The sequence below is a fragment of the Diadema antillarum genome, unplaced genomic scaffold (assembly GCF_040938485.1).
Source record: "Diadema antillarum isolate AM-2024a unplaced genomic scaffold, OU_Dant_1.0 scf00000099, whole genome shotgun sequence".
Taxonomy (NCBI): Eukaryota; Metazoa; Echinodermata; class Echinoidea; order Diadematoida; family Diadematidae; genus Diadema; species Diadema antillarum.
In genome coordinates, this window is record NW_027270988.1 from 5,343,202 (window position 1) to 5,362,968 (window position 19,767).

The 19,767-nt window shown below is 39.7% G+C and overlaps 1 protein-coding gene across 1 annotated transcript; it reads left to right on the plus strand.

The window, feature by feature from the left end:
* The first annotated feature begins 384 nt into the window (after positions 1-384).
* LOC139718814 (C-type lectin domain family 19 member A-like) lies at positions 385-19,767 on the plus strand. Its single transcript, XM_071630279.1, has 3 exons — positions 385-490; positions 834-1,109; positions 19,465-19,767. The coding sequence occupies exons 2-3, from the start codon at positions 834-836 to the stop codon at positions 19,765-19,767; spliced, it is 579 nt and encodes a 192-aa protein (XP_071486380.1). The 5' UTR covers positions 385-490.

Sequence of the window (19,767 nt, forward strand, 5' to 3'; positions counted from 1 at the left end):
GATGTGCGCTCCGGCTAGGAACGTCCATGATCTGACCGACCCATGCAGGACCAGGGAGGTAAAGATTACCCCCTACTTTTCAAATGTACCATCGAGTTTCTATCGAGCATCTGTGATTGAAATCACATAAATTGAACATGACGTGACATCGCTGGTAAATGTTGGCTCGCCAGTGTACCCAGGGAGGTGGAATTCCACCCCTACACTACAGGTGTACCCCTTTATAGCTGCAGGGATCACAGGTCACTCCCTCGTCATTTCCAAGGACTTCTACAGCGCATGCGGCATTGGTCTTGCGAGTATTTGGATGTCTGGGCATGGAATTAGCTCCATGGTATAAATCTCAATCTATGCATAAAAGAGGCAGACATCAGCCATATCAGTCAATCGTTGGAAGCGAGTTCTACTTACTTGAAACAACATTGTGTCCTCGCTGCCGGCTCCTCACAGCAGACCTGCAGTCACTTCAACTAGATCTGAGCAGATAACGGTTAGAAACTTTAAAGAAATATAGTTTTAGGTGTTCTCTTTATTCGGAATCACAAATCCGTGTGTTTCATTTTCTTGTCTAACCTCCTCTTCAAGGGACGGTGATAAGTGCGCATGTAGGGTTTTTAATTGAACGCATGGGTAGAATTAAGCCAGGATTGGACACAGAGAAATCTAATTTTATAAACCACGGGTATCGAATAATGAAACGGTTGCAACCTTCCTTGTAAACTTTTTATATGTGTGAAAATTGAGAGCTAGGTCACATTGCAGGAATCAATCTATAAAAAGTATCATAAACATGTCTGACATGAAATGTTTTGACTATCTATACAATACTTCAGATGAATCGTTTGCTGGCCCTCCTCTTTGCGACGGTTGCCATGGCAGCCCTGACCAGTGCTTGTGGTCCCCCTTGCCCGGTCTTATGGCACCTGTTCGACGGTAACTGCTACCGCTACTTTGGGAAGAGAGTGACTTGGGCAGAGGCCGAGACCAGCTGTAAACATCACTTCACGACCAACGGAATGGCCCACCTCATCTCCCTGCACAGTGAGAGCGAGAACCGCTTTGCCTACGAGCTGTACCACTCGAGTGTGGGTGACCCCCCTGACTGGGTAGTGAGTATACTCTCAAGTTGATTTGGTCTCTGAATTCAAATCGAGTTAATTAAAATCAAATTTGTTTCATTTCAGATCACAGGTTAACAAGGTATGCAGATGTTCAGAGATGACAATACATTGACGTCAGTTTGCAAGTATCACTCTTAAAGAAATATGGTTGCCATTGCAATAAAATATATAAATGTACAATTGTTAATGCAATACTCTCCAATATGAGACAGAATTGATGATCAGTTGCAAGAGGTGTAAGAGACGCCAGCCAAAACAATGTGGAGTAGTGGGTAAGGCACTAGCTGGAATCCTAGACGGGAGTTTCTGGTCTTTTTTTTTTTTGTTCCTTCTTTTTATCATTTAGAAAAGGATATTTCAAGCCTCCACGTTAACAAAGTAATGTTACATTTATAAGATGAATTTTTTTAATAAAAAAAATCATTAACCATGTTGACAGAAAGAGAATATTGATATGGGAGGGGGGATGAGCAATAAGAAATTGTTATAAAAATGTCTCTCTCTGTAAATTAGAGATTGCAACTGCTGATCTACAATTCTTAACAAACATGTAAAAAAGAGAAACTAGTGGGATTTGGACCTTTCGCCTACTTTTTACGGGCTTTCCGCACTACCACAGTAAAATAATTTCGTATATATTCTTTCTCTTCTTCTGTCGTATGATGTAATACAACGGGTTGGGTAAGGGGTTGTAGTCTTATAGGTTGATATCTAAGCTGTGGATCCAGTTCAGGGCAGCATCACTTGCTTGAGCAAGTTCTTCAAGCCCGCCTGTTAGAACTTTCGCAGGTGACAGTCTCCGACGCAGGGTTTGGTCAGGATGACCACAGTCACGTACGCGGGGCTAGCCGAGAACCCCCATTATACCCCATCTCACGAGACGGCGATTCCACTACGATCATTTATTTATTTATTTATTTTTTTTTTATTTTTTTTTTAAAATTTATTTATTTATTTATTTCCAATCTTTTGTCAGGGTAGTCCATTCACCAATAAATAGTGGTCTTCCATGGAGCCCTGAATAATATTGATGAACATTATGTACATTAAATAGCAAAACGTATATACAGAAGATGACATATACAGTGTAGATACATACCAGCATACTGTACATTGCAAAGTAATATATAAAAAAAGTACATGCCACAGCAAGAGTGCAACAGAATGCCGAAATAACAATTAAAACGCTATTATACAGGAATGATAAAGCCCAGAATGAATTTCATGTGTTACTTACAAATAGCAACTTTGCTGAAACAATCTCTTAAATAAATATATGGAAGAAGCTGATCTAATTGAATGATCTAGCCTTTTCCTTTCAAGCACAGAGGATACGATTGGGCTGCACTTGTGACAATCAGAGCGAAATCTTGGCACACGTAGATTTCCACTGTCTATTAGCCTTGTATGATGTTCATGTACATCACTAGGCTTAACTAAGTACACCTGAAGGTACGAAGGTGCTAAGTTATGGACGCATTTATATATCATCATAACGCGGCTGAAATCAAAACGTTTGTCTAGTGTCATCCATTTAAGACTTTTGAATAAATCAGCCGACGGTGTGTCATATGTTTTGTCCAAAATTATTCTTGCTGCCCTCTTTTGATTTTTTTTCCAGCTTAGTTGTATGGGATTGAAATCTGACCAAACAACAGAACAGTAATCAAATTGTGGTAACACTAGACTATTATAAAGTAATTTTAGGGATTGTTGGGGCAAAAAGGCCTTCGCTCTCTTTATCATGCAGACACTTTTTTTGGGTACGTTTACGTACATTTTCGATTTGTTTAGACCATTTCAGTTCTTCATCTATCAAAACACCTAAACATTTAGTGAACTGAACTCTTTTAATCCAACTACCATCTAATGAAATACTGAAATTTTCAATTTTCCCGAGATTAGCACGGGAGCCGATAATCATGACAGAAGTTTTGTCACTGGTTAAGGACGAGCCGATTTTTCTTAATCCACCCCATTACTTTATTTAGTGCAACAGTTATCTTTTCTTCTAAAACTGTTGCGTCATTAGCACTGACAGTGAGGGTCGTATCGTCAGCGTACATATCTATAACACCTTCTGAAGTACACTCGGGTAGACTGTTGACATAAATTGAAAATAAAAGGGGACCAAGAATTGACCCTTGAGGTACACCCAATTTAATAGTAGAAGGGTGGGACTTGGCTCCTTTGAATTGCGTCACTTGCTGTCTGTCACTTAAATAGGATTTGAACCAATCTACAGTCGTCTTGCTACACCCTATACACTTTAATTTATGTAAAAGTAGGTCATGATCTACAGTGTCAAATGCCTTCCGACGATCTATGAAGGCAACTCCAGAAATTTGATTATTATCTATATTCAAAGACCACTGATTCACAAGTTTTGCAAGAGCAGTTGATGTGGAATGAAATGGTCTAAAACCAGATTGATTAGGGTGTAGTAAATTATTCGCATTCATGAATTCGCTCAGTTGTTGATGTACGGTCCTTTCGATAATTTTACTTACTCACTGTTGGTAAGATTGAGATGGGGCGGTAGTTATTCAACGAAGAAATATCTCCTGCTTTAAATATCGGTACTACCCGAGCCTTTTTCCATTCACGTGGAACAACTCCCGTAGACAGGGATTTGTTGATAATATCGCAAAGAGATTCTGCAATAACATTCTTTGTCATCTTTAAAAGTTTGCAGCCGATGTGATCTTCTCCGGTTGCTTTATCTATGCCAAGAAGCTCGATCTGTCTCAATACAAAATCTCTCGTTATCATACTTAAATTAAATTGAGAATGAGATGGAACAAAGCCTTTGTCCTCATCTAATATCATTTGAGAAGTATTCCTCTGCAGGTCTTTTGTAATTTTAGTAGCATTAGATAATTATGAAAAAATTGTTGAATGCTTCAGCAATACTTGCGTTGTCCGATACTTCTGCATCATCAACCTTTATGGTATTGGGAGAAATGGGTGATGATTTAGGCGTAAGTTCCCTCAAGCTCTTCCACATTTTCTTACTGTTGTTACGATTTTGTAAAATTTGGTCAGTGTTATACTGTTTTTTTCTTATTCTCATGAGATGAGTAACTTTGTTTTTTAGATATTTATAGGTATTCCAAAGATCATCACTATTGTTAGTTTTAGCAGCTTTGAGAACTTTATCACGTTCCGTCATGAGCTTAACAATCTCATCAGATATCCATGGACATGCATGTTTTCTTATCCGCTTTTTACGCAAAGGTATGTGCTTGTTGATAACATGAAAAGGGTCAACCACATATCCCACGCATCATCAACGTCGTCTATATATTTGATGACCTGCCACGGAGCACTTCTCAAATCAATATAAAATTCCTCCTCATTAAGATTTTTGAATGAGCGAAATTCCGCACATTCAGATTTTTGATGGATCTTTGCACTGAAGTCCCGAATAGCATATACCAAATAATGATCACTAATGCTAGTCTCAAATATTCCCCATTCACTGTAAAGTTCTTTATCTGATACAAATATCAACTCAATTAAAGTAGAAGCAGTATTTGTAACTCTTGTGGCAGTATCAATTAACTGACTTAGTCCGTACATATTTGTATAAAACATAACTTTTTCGGCATTCACATCATGTTGGTGTGGCATATAATTACAAATGAAATCACCTAATATAATACAACTCAAATGTTCCGAGAGAGCAGAGTCCAAAGTCCTGTCTAATTCGTCAAAGAAATCAACGTGAGAATTCGGAGGACTGTGAATTCCCCTACAAGGATGGAAGGCTTATTTGGATAATGCAATTCAAACCAAATGCATTCTAAAGTAGATGAATTCAAGTCGTCTCTTATTTTATAGTTGAATCTTTTGGAAATATATACAGCCACACCGCCATCATGTCTTGTACGGTCTCTACGTAATAGGATATAATCATCGATATGCAATTCAGAATCATCAATCATGGAATCACAAAATGTCTCATTCAAACCAATGACATCAAGTGATGTATGTCTCAGAAGTAATCTAAGTTCATCAATTTAGAAATTAAACTATACGAATATTCAAATGGGCAAATTTTAGACCCCTCTTTCTGAGTGGAGGAATTGAACCATTCATCAAATTATTAATTTTACTTTTGATTAGTTCATGGGGTCGCTCCCGAAGAGCATTTTGTGCTTCGCCAGTGTTAACATTATCAGTGCAATTCAAATCATCAAAAATAGACAAAGCGTGACGGATCGTGGCTTGATCGCTTTAAATCTTCTCCATCGTGTCTTTAGCAGTTCAGAAGCGCGGAGAGTCGCCAGTACTCGCCACCGTATCGCCATGGTCGGCGACCTCGCTACGGAAGTTTTGAACATGTCCAAAACTTTCGTAGCGAGGTCGCCGTGGGTTTAGAGCGTATACAAATCGCTCACGAGCGCATTAAAAGCGCCACATTCGTAACTCTGACGGGGTAGCAACGCGTTAGGCGTAACTCAAGCGCATCGAAAGTGACCCCCATCGCCCATGAAAATTACCACTTTTACAGTATTGCATAACAGGGACCAACCATAGAAAGTGATGCACAGACCAAGAAGGGTGGACTTCATGGAGAAAAACGTATAAAATTAATTTGCCACGCGTATACTCAGTACGAATCTACTCTGTTTATTAAATTGTTTGTCATGTACCATTCTAAGTCAATGAAAGTAAATTAAGTTGTAATCTTTTCAAATATATCTTCATGAAAATAATAGTCTCATTCTAGGATACGATTTATATACTTTCCTCGTAAGCCGGTTCTTTAGTATTATCATTTTACCCTTTTAATTGAACGGATGACTTAACTAATAGACAATTTCGCATCATGTTCTAACTGATGTGTTCTAGAATGCTAAGATATAAACCATATTCTGCATATCCATGTCGGTGGGACACTGACATCTGCCTCAAGAAATTCAATCATTAAACCCATTTCATACCCCGATCGCTTGAGATCGTAGCATGGGCCCGGCGTAAACGTATCACGGTCGCTCCGATCGTGGAATCACTGTTGTAGCGAGGTCTTGATAAGCGTACGAATATCGCAACACAGTCGGTTCGATCGCAGAAGCAGCGCGTCTCGTCGGCCTGGAAATGGCAACAACGTGGCAGAGTCGTATTATCATAGTGGCGCTATCGCCCAGGGCCGGTGTCACAGGCGATCCGTTCCGGCCAGTCGATAAGTTCCGCCGGAACTTATCGGCGGACTTTGGCCGGTATATCGGATCCCCCGGATCCAATCGGCGGGATTTTTGCCTCACCGCCGATAAGATCCCCCACCGCCGATTCGATCCGGGTCTCTACCGTACAATGTATACAAAGTGGTAATGGGGAAACACCCCTTCAGTAAAATGTACTCTTCCAGTCTCCCTCTACAGCCAATGAACTTCTCCAAATCTCTCTGACCAGCCAACCGAACAAAGTTGCCAATTTGAAACCCGGACTACAAAGCGATTCCTTTTTTCCCCTCCCTTATCTCTTTCGTCGTCATGGTGGCCATGGTACAGTCACAGAACTCTGCTCTGTAGAGTTCTGCACGATGTGTCGTTGGTCATACCAACCTCTCTCTGATTTGAATCATTTTGAACAAAATAACCGAATGAGTTACTGTAATTGGGATGTTCGGCATGCTTCATGTTAACTACTGTAATACAAGGAACTTCATATTAAACATACGTATGAGCTCAAATAGTCCACCTTCATTTTAATGTCTATTTTCAGGGCACAGAGTCTAATCATTTTAGTGCGATATAACGACCAATATAAACGCCAACGTCATACATGCATGTTCGTTTGGTTCTTTATTTTTCAGTTGTAGCAACTAAAAATGATGGGATGAATTTTGTTTTTGTGTGTTCAGTTGTCTTTATTACATGGGCGTCACCAGGGGGGGTGCGTTGGGTGCGAACGCACCCCCCTCCAGAACCTTAAAAAAAAAAAAAAAAAAAAAAATCAGTCTGCGAGCGACCTCAACGCCGGACGCTAAATAATTATTCTTTTCTATTGTTTTTTTGCACCAGGGACACACACACACACACACACACACACACACACACACACACACAAATCGCACCCCTGGTTCTGGCAGCACTGATTTTATACGTATCTATTAGTATTCTACAGTGTTTACTATTTATCGACCGTATTGTACATCCGTACCATACGGAGCACTTATACACGTTTGCATGTATACGTGTGCTACTTACAAGTACGTGAATGTAGGGTCTATATGTACGTTCTGACCAATCCATATTGCCAGCCCAAGAGCGAGCCTTAGCCTCATTAAAAAAGAAATGAAGGGGCAAGCATATTTTAGTTTTGTCCCCCCCCCATATTAATAATTCCCGAAATTAGAAGATTTTCTTGCTTTTGAAAGAAAACAAAAATGTTGCCCCCATAAAAACATTGGAAGGCAAGCGCACCATTTGCCCCACCCCACATAATCATAATTTCCCGCGATGAAAAGATTTTCTTGCTTTTTTGTTAGAATTCAAGAAATCTGTCCAATTATTTCACCCAAAAGCAGTGGCGTAACTACGGAGGGGGGGGGGGGTGCGCCCCCTCCCAATCCGCTGGTTTAAAAAAAAAATAAAAAATTACCGAAATAGTAGTTCAAGTGTTAGTAAACTGCTTTTGAATGAAAGGGTGATCCAGAAATAAGATATTTTTCTATGATTTCTTTTAACCATAACTAAATAGGTATATAGTGTGAAACATTGTTCAAAAAGCCTGGCCCCGACAAAAGATTGTGATTCCTGGTTGGCATTCTGCATATAAGCAGGATGTGCGCAGTGTACTCAGTACATCCGAACGAAGAGTCGCTACAATGTTGCGCAATGTGATGTAGAATGTACACCTTTGTACCTTAAACTTCGTTATATCAAAGCTAGATCGTTGATTTTGCAGTGTTGCTTTACATACTAGTCTATATAAAAATGTCTTGCATTGCCAATAAAAAGACTTGACCTGGGCTAATTCCTAACTTTTCCATGTATATAATACACACACACAAACAAACACGCACAATTAGTTTAGGGATACTCTAAAGTGCAGATTTTGGACATCCTTTCCCCGCTTGGTCACTTCGACGTCACCTCGCTGGTCATACCTCCCCCAGTCATGAACATAAACCCACACCCTTGACTACCAGTGGCGGATCCAGGGGAGGGGTGCACCGGGCGTCCCCCCCCCTTAATTTCCAAAGCAAAAAAAAAGGAAAATAGCTGCAAACGGCAGTTTTTGGACAGTAAAATGTCAAAATTTTCAAGCTCGCTCGCTCCTCTCCCTCGCATTTAGTCGTAATGCCATTCTCCTGAAGTTGCTGCCAGCAATTGCCGGCAGTTGCGCCTGGTGCGCCCCCCTTAATTTCCAAAGTGAAAAAATATAGCTACAAACGGCACTTTGGGGACTGTAAAATGTCAAAATTTTCAAGCTCGCTCGCTGCGTTCGCTCGCATTTAATCTTTATGCCATTCTTCTGATGTTGCTGCCAGTAATTGCCTGCAGTTGCGCCCGGTGCGCCCTCCTTAATTTCCAAAGCGAAAAAATATGGCTAAGAACGGCAGTTTTTGGACTGTAAAATGTAAAATTTTCAAGCTCGCTCTCTTCGCTCGCTCGCATTAATTGTTATGCAATTCACCTGATGTTGCTGCCAGTAATTGCCAGCAGTTCCGCCCGGTGCCCCTCTCCCTTTAATTTCCAAAGCGAAAAAAATATGGCTAAGAACGGCAGTTTTGGGACTGTAAAAAGAAAACTTTTCAAGCTCGCTCGCTCGCTCGCATTTAATTGTTATGCAATTCTCCTGATGTTGATGCCAGTAATTACCGGCAGTTGCGCCCGTTGCGCCCCCACCCCTCCTTTATTTCCAAAGCGAAAAAATATGTCTCCAAATGGCAGTTTTGGGACTGTAAAATGTCAAAATTTTCAAGCTCGCTCTCTTCGCTCGCTCGCATTTAATTGCTATGCCATTCACCTGATGTTGCTGCCAGTAATTGCCGGCAGTTGCGCCTGGTGCGCCCCCCCCTTAATTTCCAAAGCAAAAAAAAAAAAAAAAATATGGCTACAAATGGCAGTTTTGGGACTGTAAAATGTAAAAATTTTCAAGCTCGCTCGCTCGCTCGCTCGCTCACTCGCTCGCATTTAATTGTTATGCAATTCTCCTGACGTTGCTGCCAGTAATTACCGGCAGTTGCGCCCGTTGCGCCCCCCACCCCTCCTTTATTTCCAAAGCGAAAAAATATGTCTCCAAATGGCACTTTTGGGACTGTAAAATGTCAAAATTTTCAAGCTCGCTCTCTTCGCTCGCTCGCATTTAATTGCTATGCCATTCACCTGATGTTGCTGCCAGTACTTGCCAGCAGTTCCGCCCGGTGCACCCCCCCCCCTCAATTTCCAAAGCAAATAAATATGGCTACAAACGGCAGTTTTTGGACTGTAAAATGTCAAAATTTCCAAGCTCGCTCTCTTTGCTCGCTCGCATTTAATTATTATGCCATTCACCTGATGTTGCTGCCAGTAACTGCCAGCAGTTGCGCCCGGTGCGCACCCTCCCTTAATTTACAAAGCAAAAAAATATGGCTACAAACGGCAGTTTTTGGACTGTAAAATGTCAAAATTTTCAAGCTCGCTCGCTCCCCTCGCTCGCATGTAGTCGTTATGCCATTCTCCTGATACCGCTGCCAGTAATTTGTCGTTTCACACCGTCATTCCATAGTCCATTAAGGGGGTGCAACCCCCTCCGGCACTTCCACACCCTCCCCCCACCCTTGCTCGCTCCCTCGCATACTACCCCCCCCCCCCCCCCAGATGAAATCCTAGCTACGCCGGTGCCCTTTCCCCGCTTGGTTTCCCTCAAAAAACAGTAAAAGTCTAGGGATTGAGAGCTTCCTATATTCAAAAATAATGTCTGTCCAAAAAATCACGTAAACATTTAGTGTCAAAACGCACCCCCCTTGAAAAAAAGCTGGTGACGCCCCTGTTATTATATCTTGTGTCCGTGTATATGTGCATATGAATGTGTGTGTGTGTGTGTTTGTCTTTTGGGGAGGCGGTTTATCTATACACAGAGATTACTTCAAACAGGCAAGGTATTCTAAAGGGATACAGTATATAAGTTTTGGTTGAGATATAACAATTATAAGTTGGGAATCAGTGGGAATGCTGGGGGATGATTGTTCCTATCCTTGGGGGATTCATTTAAGAGTACATTTTTTGTTCTGTGAAATTCATTTGCTTCATAATGGTCTCATATTCAAGTAATGAGCAGTTTAATGTTTCCGGGTTAGCATGCCTGTACATTGACGGGGAATTAAACAACACATTACTTGAATATGAGACCGTTGAAGCAAATAATGTTCATACAACAATAGATAATCATATTAATGTACTCTATAATGAAACCCACTAGAATTGGAGCAATCATCCCCGAGCATTCCCACTGATTCCCATTGATCAGTTACTAGTCCTCCCCTTGAAAGAAATTAGAGTGCATGCAAAATATGGGGTACTCACGTAAATTTGTGACTCTTGTTGTTGTTGTTGTTGTTCATTTTCCATCTGTGAAGATGGCTGGATAGCCCATATTCAGCTACACTAAGCTGGTCTTCCATGGGGTCCAGTCGGATGTGGGGTGGGACCACTTCACCGGGTTAGACACCCTGCTCTTTGCGATGAATAAATGAAGCGGGATCTTTTACGTGCATGAGCTGTGACTCTCTCATACACGGGACCTCCATTTTATGTCCTATCCGAAGGACAGAGTGTTTTGCCTCTTGCTAGAGGGGACGGTATGTTTACACACAACATTGCTCAGTCCAGACTCGGGTTCGAACCCGGCAGACGCGCTACCGACTGAGCCAACTCAGTCGGTAGCCTGAGTTGGCTCAGTCGGTACCCTAACTTGAATATCCAAACAGTGCACCCTATGTCCGAAATCTGGTGTTCCACAAAAAAGTTACATTTTCTTTTAAAAAATAAAGAAGAGATTGAGATGCGAAGGAGAAAAATAAGGAGAAAAGTAAACAAAGGAAAATGTTATTCATCTCGAGTTATAATAGCTTTAAATCAACAGCTTTAGATAAAGAAATTTTAATCCATAAATTGTCTCATTATGGCATACGGGAGAAGGCCTTGGAGTGGTTCAGGAGAACCGAAAAACAATATTCTCTGAACGAGAATAACTCAAGTTTCAATTATTAAATGTGGCGTCCCTCAGGGTAATATAAATTAGGTCCTTTACTTCTTATAGTTTATATCAATGACTTCTGCAAATCATCTGACATATTTTCATTTTTGCATTTTGATGATGATTCAAATGTTTCCTTTTCTCATCAAAACCCAGTTACTCTCGTAGACACCGTCAACTCTGATTTGAAAAAAAAAGTAACTCAGTGGATAAGATCTTCATAAAACCTTCAGAAAATTAAGTATCTTTTTAGTAAATCCTTATAAATATTAAGCACAGATATTATTTTGATGATACTCGATTAGATCGTGTATCATATGTAAAATTTCTTGGTATCACAGTAGATGAAAAACTTTCGTGGAGGCCTCATGTTATCAAAATAAGTAAAATGATTACACGTAATACTGGTATCACATTCCAACGTCTTCTATGTTAACATTGTATTTTCTTTAATATTACCTTATCTCAAATACGAAATTTTGGCATGGGGCAGCGTCCATCAAATTTTATTAGATAAATGATTGTTATTGCAAAAAAAGTAGGCCCTACTTCGTATTATCTGTGGGGTTTCGTCACTCAGATTCATTGTTCATCAAAAATATAAGATTAAGAAAGTTAAAGATTTGTTTCTTTTTCAACTGGGTCAATAATTATATGAAAGTGATATACAGCTGTATATTGATAGTTCGTATACATGTAGTTGTAAATGTCGGGTTATGTATTACGTTATTATCGTGCATACGTTACTGTATGTTAATGTGAGTGAGTTTCATTTTGTACTCTATGACATGTCTGATTGTGGTGTACCTGTGATGTATTGAATGTTTATTTTGTTGCGATATCCAATGTATAAAGAATTTCCAGAGTGGACAATTTAAGTGATTAATCAATAAATCTCCTCTTCCGTTTATTCTGTTCAGCGCGTAGGCATTCTCTCTCTCTCTCTTTCTCTCCTTCTTCCTTTGATTTTGTTTTTGCTCTAATCCTTTCATTCGTATATTCCCCTCAGTTTAGTCATGTCCTGTTGTTGTGTCTCTGTTGTTTGTTTCATTTTGTCTTTTTTTTTGCATTATGCATTACGTACTTGTAACTATAATAAGTATTTTTGAAGATATTTTAGAGTGGTCTAAAATCTACAAGCAATGCTATTTTATATAGTGGACCTCTTAGTTCTCATTTTTACCCTGCAAACATAACTTTGTAATTCCAGTATGTGTGCATATCTTTATTAGTTTGTTAATTACCATTGAATGCCATACTTTGTAATGTATATTTGCTTATGATTGCATTTTTGATTTACTTTGTGTTATGTTTTGTTGAAAGAAAAATGAGAATAAAATAGATAAATGAAATGAAATCCACATGCATAGCTCCATTTCAGTCCCCTGTTTGCAAACTATTACACCAACATTCTTTTTTGTTTTGAAGTACAGCTGAACAATCATTTTCTTATCAGAACAAAGCTCACTGAAAAAAAAAAGTATCCACGCTGTACCCTACCAGCAAAACCTCCCTCTCTCTTCCTTCCCACTTCAAGAAGTCTCTTAAAAATGTAGGACCTATAACTATAGTATTATCATGCTCTTTCCTTGAACTATTCTTTGAAGTTTTGTCCATAAATAAAGGCTAATCGCACCACACTGTCTGTGCAACGGCTCCAGATGATCGACTCGTACGTTTTACAGAGATGCCAAGTTCAAAAAACTTTTATGAGTGAGATTTTTATGACTCGGCGTCTCGGCGCTCGCGCGCATGCGCACGTGAACGAGGAGGGTGTCCCCCTCCCATGGTATAGGGAGCTTTTTTAAATTATTAGCTCTTAATGATGCGATCTGGTGCATACTTAGGTGACTATTTTTTACTAATTTTGAAAGGCAAAAGGGAAATATACCTTCAATTGCAACTATTACTCTAATCCTTTGAGCTATGTTCCTTATTTTTAGCCCAAATTGCAGACTTCACCAGATGCGTGAGAAAAATGGGTGCCAAGCGTGAGATCGTGAGACAGACCCTAAATGCTTGAGTCTCACGCAGAATGCGTGAGACTTGGTAGCTCTGGTTTTATGCATGCTATCTAGCTAATACATTGTAGGCCCTACAGTAATTCATTTCTTCGCGCCACTTGTACGAGGCTATAATATTATTCATTTAAAGGGAAATTATCAGAACGTAAATATAGATTTGTCCTTAATATCATTTGAAAAATGAAGAAATAGCTTGCTTGGATTTTTTAGGTTTGGTATAGGCATCCACAATAAACAGATATTATTTTGTTTTTAATGAGGCCTACTCGCACAACCCGGATAGGATCGGCGGTTGCGGAACGTTTCTGCGTACTGCCTATTGTGCGGTATATTCGTTCCGCGGAACTACTAAGTAATCGACTGGATTCGGCCAGTATATCGGTTCCCCCGGAACCCGGAACGGATCGACCGTGACACCGGCGCCGCGACCCCCGCGGCAGTGTTTCCAAAAGTGTGGGGACCCACTTCCGGGTTTCATGAGCTAACGGGAAACAAGCAGAAAAAAAAAAAAAAAGGTCCTCTGCTCATTCTCTCCCCTCCCATTTCCGGGTGTTATAAAAACAAGGTCTTCAGAGAAAACACATAACCTCACCGCCGCCATACTTCAAGATCTCTATCTATTTCTATTTTAGTGCCACTTACGCACTTCCGGGTTGAAAAAAGTGTGGGGGCCCGAACCTCCACGTCCCTGACGCCTACAGCGCAGGTTGAGCGTAGAGAAACCGTAGCCTATAGTGTAATCGCCTCGGAGGCCAAAAATGAAGACGGACGGCGATCGCGCCACAATTTGTTAAATCGTCACAGATCGCCATGGTCGCCATGTTCGCCTTCCCATGGGGGCCTTATGATTGTGTAGACGGTGGCCTGTCCATGCATGTAGGGTTCGGACGCAGTTCGGGGTGAGCCGCCGCTGTTTCCGGGGGAGGTTGAAGCCCTCTGACTTTGCTGTCGGGTCAGTGATAGTGCTGCACTTTTGCACGTGACTAGAGTTGTGTTGGAGACAGCATCAGACCATAACATCTATAATACGCCATTCACTTGTGGAGTCAAAGTGTCCCAGTGATGGAAGAGACATCCATATGTAGGGCTACTGGCTTACGGGATGCTAGACGATGGACAGTGATGGCAGGTTGTTGCTGCAGTGACGGCACTGGCGACCCTTGCTATTCTTTCCTTCCTGCGTATTTATAGGGGCCAATCCCATTATATCGACTCAAATAACTTTTTCACAACATTGGAATTTCAAGTTCTTCAAATGACTTTTATTACTCGTTCAAAATGAGGCCATGAACTTTCGAAATAATTTTCTAACATTGTACGCACCAAGTACACTGGAATTTTGCGTCAGGAGAATATTGAACTACAACCTCAAGATCCTCGCTTACAACTTACGTTACCAAACAATTTCAAATACTAGTAAAGCATCTACGAATCTTTCAAAGTAGCCGTGACAATGAAATTATTTGTTTTCATCGATGAAATATATAGCTATCAAAGTTCCTCGCGAACATTGTGCTATATGGCGGGTTAGAGTACAGACAAATAGCTTTGATGAATATGATACAGTTGAGCTTTGGCCAAGGAATATCATTGCGTCAGTTTTGATAAGAATGTGGCCTTGAATGTTTTACACCTTCTTCAAAGAATGTTAACATTACGTGTTTGGAGAATTCACAAGACAAATATCATGAACTTTTCTTCACAACTACTGAGTGAAAAGTTCTACAAATGATGGTAACGTATGTTTCCTCTTCGGTTATGCGGATGATGTTTGTTTGTATGCCGGCAAAGTGACAAAAAACATAATATCAGGTCCATTATTCCAACTGTCAGTTACTCAAACAAACAAATTCCGTTCACTTTACGCGTTTTTAAGTTCAATAATACAATAGAAATAATCTATCCAAATTTAGTCGCGTTCTGACGGTTCGTTAATGCAGAGATTGAAAAGACGTTGTTTGTGGGAAGATTTGTTAGTCTGAAAATAAAATAGGGTTCATTCTGAAGGTTTGACAGTCAAAAAAAAGGAAAAGTTTTTTGTACTCCTCAATGTTATATTTTTTTACTGCCCCTAGCTGTTACAGTGTTTGATGGTAATGGATAATGATCACCAACAGCATGATTAAAAGAGAAATATCAGGTACTTCCAGAGAACATTCGTACGTTACCGTTTACACAGATTGAAACATAGGCTACAGCGTCAAACTGCCTACAGTGTATTATCTCATGCCAAAGATGTTACATGAATGTATACAGTTTTAGAATAACCGTGCTGGAAAAATGTCATATAAATGTATGATGTCTAAATGGCTGCTAAACCAAGTACTTCAGGATATTACTTTCTAATAGGTAATTAATGATCTTCACCATACACACAGCAATCTGGCAATATCCTCTCCGTCATAAGATAGGATCCTATACATGACTTTCCAACAGTGTACATACGGTTTTGTGGAAAAAATATTTACTCGTGGTGTATTATCTAATACACTTTTCAACTATTTCCTGTACATAGATGAGATTGGCATGTGTATTCACTCCTGCACGAGTGAGCGTCCAGTGAACAAAAAGTGTTCACTTTCAAAACTTACAAGAATCATTTCTCCTGGTTTGGGTAGCAGTATGTTCTGTTTGTATATTCAAGCGCTGATGTATTACCATCCATCGATCCTAATTTTGACCCACCGACACTTATACTATGACACGTTTTCATGTTTTGCTTGTTTTGTTTTACTGCTATAGAGATAAGCACGCTTTTAAGGGAAAACAGATGTGTGTAACCCTCCTCCTGTAACTGCAAAATCCATTATAAATCGCGTAACATGATGTTATCACAACGCATCTGCAAATGCTGTGTGATGACAGAATAGGATCGTTGCGTTGTGGTGTTACAGTTCATTATTCTGAAAAAGAATAAAGGTTCGTAATACGATATAAGTTTGTTAGTATGCTGGATATATATATATATATATATATATATATATATATATATATATATATATATATGTGTATACATATATATATATATATACATATATATATATACATATATATATATATATATATATATATATATATATATATATATACACGCCCCTTCTTTCAATTATGTTTTTGCACATTTTTTCATAACTATTTGCTACTGTCTGGGGCGCCGTACAGGATAAAATTACTGGCTTTGCTGTTTTCATAACAAGTACACGTACATCCAAAGGACAATATCCACCAACTTTTGTCCATGACCCCCTTCGGCTGAATAAATGCATTTTGGGGCACTTTCTTGTGGCCCCTATAGGCTTACGGTACAGGATGCGACTTGCCAGTAATTCATTTTATTGACCCTAGGCCACATATTAGCAGGGCTCGACACTAACTTTTATTTTTGGTGGCCCGATCGGGCCACCAAAATCATTGATTTTTATTTCTTGGTGGCCCGAAAGTAAAATCTGGTGGCCCGAGAAAAAAAAATCAACAAAAACATAAGAAATACTAAATTGGTCCTACTGAACACAGAAAATGAAATATTAAGTATTACTGAAGTGATACATGTACCCATGTCTAAGATAAATGAACAGAAAATTCAATCATCTTACCGTTATTCTGAGTTCTAAGATGTAGCAAATAGGCTTATAGATTACTATAAAAGTTGATGCCTATTTAGGTGGTCAAAACTTACGTTTGAAACAATAGAGAGGGAGCATTTGCAGACGTTATTGTGAACATCCGACATCTGTTTTGGCATTATAAAGAGCACGAAGTTACCGTTATTCATTTCTGATTCTAAAAACAATTATCCAACATTTACTAGTACTTTAACACCTATACGGAGCCGAATGTTACCATTATTTTTTTTCCCAAATGTAAAAGCAAAGATTTGACATTCATTTCAGCATCTTACGGAGCTGAATGTTATCCTTATTAATTTCTGAACGTGAAAGCAAACATCCCCAATTTATTTTAGCATCCAACTGAGCCGATTGATACCGTTAATCATTTCAAATGTAAAAGCAATTATCTGTTATTCATTTTAGCATCGTACGGAACAGAATATTACCGTTATTCATTTTCAAATTAAAAAAGCAAACATCCAACATTTATGTTATTATCGTACGGAGCCGAATGTTACTGATGTCCACTTCCGAAAGTGAAATGAATTATCTGACAATTTACCATTGTATACGGAGCCGAATTTTACTGTTTTTCATTTTCGAACGTCAAGGCAGACATCAGACATTTATTTTTACCATTAAACGCCGCCGAAAGTTACTGTTATTCATTTCGAAATGTAATAGCTAATGTCCGACATTTATTTTAGCATCGTATGGAGCAGAATATTACTGCTATTCACTTCCGAACGTAAAAGAAATCATCTGACATTTATTTTAGCATCTTCCTTAGCCGAATGTTATTGCTATTTACTTTCGAAAGTAAAAGCAAACATCCGACATTAAATTTTATCTTATCATCATTCGGGGTTGAATATTATTGTTATTCATTTCCGAACGTCAAAGGGCAATGGATCATTCAATATTTATTTTAGCATCTTCCGCAGCTGATCTGTTATTGATATTTACTTCAAACCTGAACGTGAACATCCGACATTTATTTTACTATCTATATGGAGTTGAATATTATTGTTATTCATTTCTGAACGTCAGCGCAAAATTAATATCCGACATCTATTTTAGCATCTTCCGGAGCTGAATGTTGTTGCTGTATACATTTGAACATAAAAGCAAACATGAGACATTATTCTTATCATTCACCTGAACGTGAACATCCGGTATTTATTTTACTATCTATATGGAGTTGAATATCATGTTTATTCATTTCCGAACGTCAAAGGGATCATTCGACACTTACTTTAGCAACTTCTGGAGCTGAATAATTGTTGCTATTTACTTTCCAACGTAAAAGCAAACATCCGGCATTTATTTTCTCATCGTACGGAGTTGATTATTATTAGTATTCATTTCCGAACGTCAAAGCTATCATTCCACATTTATTTCAGCATCTTCTGGAGCCGAATGTTATCCTTATTCATCTCCGAACGCAAAACCAAACATCCAACATTTATTTCAGTATCATACGGAGTCGAGTATTACCGTTATTCATTTCCAAAATAAAAAGCAAACATCTGACATTTTTTTTAGCATCTTACGGAGCCGATTGTTACCGCTGTCCATCTACAAAAGTAAAGGCAATTATCCGACTTTTTGGTGGCCCGATTGGGCCACCAAAATCTTCATTTCTGAAATTTGGGTGGCCCGACGCGCGTTTTTGGTGGCCCCGGGCCACCGGGCCACCGTTAGTGTCGAGCCCTGATTAGTATGATGAAACCATCAAACCTTGTGACCCTCTTCGGCTGAATAAATCTTCTGGGCCCCCGGTCCATGTATGTACGCCTCCACGGCACACCATATAACCCTATACCCTATATTCATATTAATCCTATGCATGTACAGTTGTATTTATTTGAGAAGTCTGAAAAGGCTGCATTTCTCTGACGAAATGAATAGAATTAACAGTCAAGATGAGGGGAAGTCCAGACGATGTTCATAACTTCACCTCATGTGGCCAACATAAACCGACAGCTCCATGTATACATTTGTGTATTATCTATTGTGGTCTTTGAGCAGAGAAACCAATACTTGAAGAAAAAAAAAACAACAACGAAGAAAATTACTCTGAACAAGGGTGATGACATAGAAGCGAGGATTACATATTTCAGAAATGTAGCAATGTAGTAGGGTCTAATTCCACTACGATACCGCTTGCCAAGTTCACGTGTGTAGAGTTTATGCATGGTTTCTTCTTTTACTCTGCTTCGTTGAACCCTAACTCGTGCAGTTCTTACGGTGAATCCCTCATGTCATCATCCTTGTTCATTGTGATTTGTTGTTTTCAAAACGTTTCCTATTCTTCATCCCAGTCACTATGAATTCTGAAACTCTGTACCCATGCAGTATAACCAACAGATGTTTGAATATAAAAGTCTGAATATCATTCGGAAGTCTCCTTTAAAATTAGAAATGAAGAATCAAGTTGGAAATACAAATACAGTAAATTGATATAAAGCGAATCTTTTGTTCACTAATTTTCTTCTCCTCTATCAATTTGCCAATCAGCATGACCGCGTCAACCGGCGGCCGTTCCAAGGTTTCTGGATCGGTCTGCACCAGAACGAAGCCGACGGCCCGTGGAACTACACCGACGGCTCGGCGTACGACTACGGGAACTGGCAGCCCGGTGAGCCCTCCAACAGCTACTACGGTGAGCAGGTCGAGGACTGTGTGCACATCTGGCGCCGTCATGTCGGCGATGACGGCCGCCAGGGGTGGAATGACGTCTACTGCCTGGAAGTCATGCCGTTCATCTGTAAAATCGAGGCGCTGACTCCCCGTACGCCCCCCAGGATTGCCTGTGAATAG